Here is a 3,668-nt window from a genome sequence, read left to right as displayed (position 1 = left end):
AAGATAATAAACATACCAATATACATTCTTGTCATTTGTTCCCTTGGAGGTAGATTAATACAAAGTGCAACATTGTGTTGCTCCCATTGAAGAAATGAGAATAGTGCAATAAACAACAAAACAAAAAGTTTGGACATTTTTTAGAGCAATGGGCAACACTTTTTGTATTTGACGTGTTTTACGTGATGACAAGCTTGACATGTCGTAAGCATGAACTTCATGCTTCTGTTTTGAATGAAATATGTTACGTCGTAATCTTTTTTAAACGAATGTGAGGCTGAGAAGAATGATGAATTTCTGCAAGCTATTTGAGCTCAGGTCTTTACGATACAAGAGACGTTAATTAACGTTAATAAATATTACAATTTACTATTTGAGCAATGACAAACAATATTTTAATCAAGGCAACGCAAAGATAATCAGTTTACTTTGATCCACTTACAATCATCTAAGTGGAAAGTGGAAGTCAACACAACATCAATTCAACAACATTTCCGAACGACAATCAATAATAGAAAGCCTTTGAGGTTTACCCACTATTCTTCAGAAACTTTAGAAGTGACGGTCACTTATTGAGGGAGGATTGGCATCAACGCCAAGCCAATTGAGAAGTTTGCTCTTGTTGAAGAAATAATAAAGACATGTTTGAATTGTACCAGAAAATTTTTTCCATCTGGAAGGCATGATCCAAGTCCAAGAAAATGTCCAAATTTGCAGAAATCAGGATGAAGTTTCTTGTTGAGGATTTCTCTTGCTGATTTACACAATTCTCCATGTCTTTGTTGTTCATAGAATCGTTGAAGAAGTTTCATGTCATAGTTTAATCGTTCAATTTCCACAAGAATAGGTGTTTCCACAATAACAGAAGGTTGTTGATCTTCTAATGGAACGCTTTTACGAGGAATTCTGATGAGAGATGATTTTTGTTTCTTACGTTTCATTCTTGCCACAAATCCTTGTTACAGATGACAAGCATGACATACAATTAGGGAAACAACCACCAATGTGCCTATTTCATATATTAAATGAGTAAGAAAACAAATTTTTGTTTCCGTAAACAATGATGATTTGGCTCCAAATCATTTTTATTGTCAGAATTCAAGTGTTGAATGTCTGACATGAGTCTACCATGAAATTAATTGGATGGAGCATTACGGCCATCTTGGCCTTTTCCGTGAGGAAAGCAATTTTTCATAATTGGGATCAAGAAAAAGTGAAGAAAACACTCACAACTGGTGATGCAAACGAAAAGAAAATATTAATTGCCTCGTTGAATCTCTGTTGCATACTTTTCTCACCTCATATGATGTTCATATCTTGAAGGACAAGACAGCATGAAAAAATTTATTATTCATGAAGAAGAAGAAGAATCTGCAAACGAGGAAATAGGAGAACATGGCTATAAAGAATCAGAAACAGAAACCAATAGACCAACAGTGATTGGTAAAAGATTCAAGAGAACAAGAAATCATATTGCATAAATGGTAATTGATGTTACAGATCCAGGAGAAATATATGACGCTTCTGTAACTTTGTATAAAACATATAAATCAAATAATTATCTGGCAAGAATGGGTTATTTTCATACATGTAATTTCTTTAGATACAGAAATAATATTCAAAGGAATAGATGATCATTATGATAAATTTTGGAATATTGTTGATAAAAAATATGAAGAATACATACAAATGAAATTGTTAAGAAAATTGATAAATTAGTTGATAACTTTTCTATGAAAAAAGTTTCTGATTCTGTGAATACACTTATTGAGGGAACTGATTATAATATTCATGATAATTTTAAAAAAGATGAATTTGCAAATATTAATGATAAAATTTTATTGAGGAGAACAGAATTGATAGAATCTCACGCTAAAAAATTTAAAAATGTTAAAAAAAGGTTTAAAAGAGATACTAGTGTTTCATCAGATTCTTCATAAGATACAACTTATGTTGTTGTTATGCGCCAATATTAATCACACAGTAGCCATTCCAATTTTAATTTTTGGCAGCACAACAAATTAACGAGAACACAAACTTTACCGTGGCCAAGCGTCTTCTTCATTAAATGTTTTTTCTCTTACAATATATTAATAATAATAAAAATACCAGCAACTACCTCTTATTCAAATATGATGAAACCAACTACATCAACACAACTACGAAACATCATTCACAACATCACCAAACCTTACATTTATTGTAAGAAGATTATGATGAGAGTTCACCGGTAAGAGTCCATATGTGATTACTCGACACTCTAGGTTTAAACATTTTTGAATCTATTCGTGAAAATCGTAATAATTGTTATTGAATTGTTGTTTCAAGGTTATTGTTGTTGTTGTTGATATTGTTATTAAATTACCAACAACAAAATACTCCACCAACCATCAAGAGTAGTTTGGGAAAAGTTTCAACCTCATCACCTACAATTATTACACAAATCCAATAATGATGTTAGCTTGAAACATAATTGTTCCAAAATGTTAGAACCTTTCAAATTTAGCTACTGGTAAATGTTTTTGTTACTATGATGAAGATATTAAAACAGCACCACGTAAACATTATTGTACAAACAGGATTATCTCATTCCAAAATCTACCATTCAAAATGAAATATCTGCAATCAATCCTAAAAACAATTAATTCTACCTTTATACCAACATTTAACACAAACCAGTTACTAGTATTGTTGGAAGATTAAGATTTATTTTGTCTCTATGATATGCTCAACCACCTGAATTACACTAAGCTTCATTTCAACATCAAGCAGCAGTACACTCAGGAGATTTCATTTTAAATGGAGTTGGTGAAATGTCCTTCTCTTTCCAATACTAATATTACATATATTCTACAATTCTTTCCAGATGAGGAAGTTCTCTATACTAAACTCTTGCTCAAAATGCTTTTTGAAAAGTTCATTAAGTTTTAGATCTGGCATTGTATCATTCAGACAATTACTTTAGCTCTTCCAATTTACCACGTTTTTGCTTTTCTCTATTGAACGAGGCCACCAATGAAATAACAACTGGCAAGACCATCAAACAACACAACAAATAAGAATCAAACAACCCAATGTTTTACTACGTCATTGGTTTGAGTATCCTTTCTCAACTTCAGTTCCAATAAGCCATAGTCATAATCCTCCTTTTTATCGATATTAACAAGAATTTCCAAAGCATCATCCTTTTCACCTACTCATTCTTCAAATCCCACAGCAACAATAACCTATTATAAAGCCTTCCAATGCGAGATGGAATTGGAGGTATTGAGGTGAATACATGTTGTGGTTCAGTTTCTATGTCCAACACTAAATGTCTAGTTGTGACTATTCTCATTCTCAATATCATGGCATTCTGTATTTTGCTAGCTCTCTTGATAGATATTTATATTGAAAAGGTTCAAAATTTAGAATCTATCACTGTGAACTGAAATTCTTTCATATAACTCTCCAATTGCTGCCTCATTTTCCAAAGAAAATGTTACCAAATTCTTTGTGGACAGATATGACAAATATCATCCTAAATATATGACTCTGATGAACGAAATTATTTAATTGATTCCACTTGCTGTTGGTCAAATTCAGTGTATGTTCACTAAAGAAATACAGTTTTAAAAATTGAAATCAAAGCATAAGACACGATAATGACATCACTCTCCAAGCTTAAG

At 31.7% G+C, this 3,668-nt stretch overlaps 2 protein-coding genes across 2 annotated transcripts in view; both read right to left on the bottom strand.

Annotated features, from left to right (window-relative positions):
* Positions 1 to 569: 569 nt before the first annotated feature.
* On the bottom strand, positions 570 to 941 carry NAEGRDRAFT_76235 (uncharacterized protein; the record flags this gene model as incomplete). Its single annotated transcript, XM_002668792.1, has 1 exon — positions 570 to 941. The coding sequence occupies one exon, from the start codon at positions 939 to 941 to the stop codon at positions 570 to 572; it is 372 nt and encodes a 123-aa protein (XP_002668838.1).
* Positions 942 to 3,407: 2,466 nt separating this feature from the next.
* NAEGRDRAFT_76234 (uncharacterized protein) overlaps positions 3,408 to 3,668 on the bottom strand; it is a gene marked incomplete at both ends in the record, with an annotated part of 3,091 nt that continues 2,830 nt past the window's right edge. Inside the window, one exon of the mRNA XM_002668791.1 lies at positions 3,408 to 3,491. Coding sequence (XP_002668837.1) covers positions 3,408 to 3,491 — 84 coding nt within the window. The remainder of the gene's footprint in view (positions 3,492 to 3,668) is intronic.

The sequence above is a fragment of the Naegleria gruberi genome (assembly GCF_000004985.1).
Source record: "Naegleria gruberi genomic scaffold NAEGRscaffold_100, whole genome shotgun sequence".
Lineage (NCBI taxonomy): Eukaryota > Heterolobosea > Eutetramitea > Acrasida > Naegleriidae > Naegleria > Naegleria gruberi.
The sequence above is the reverse complement of the archived record's forward strand: the minus strand, read 5'-3'. Positions and strand labels throughout refer to the sequence as shown.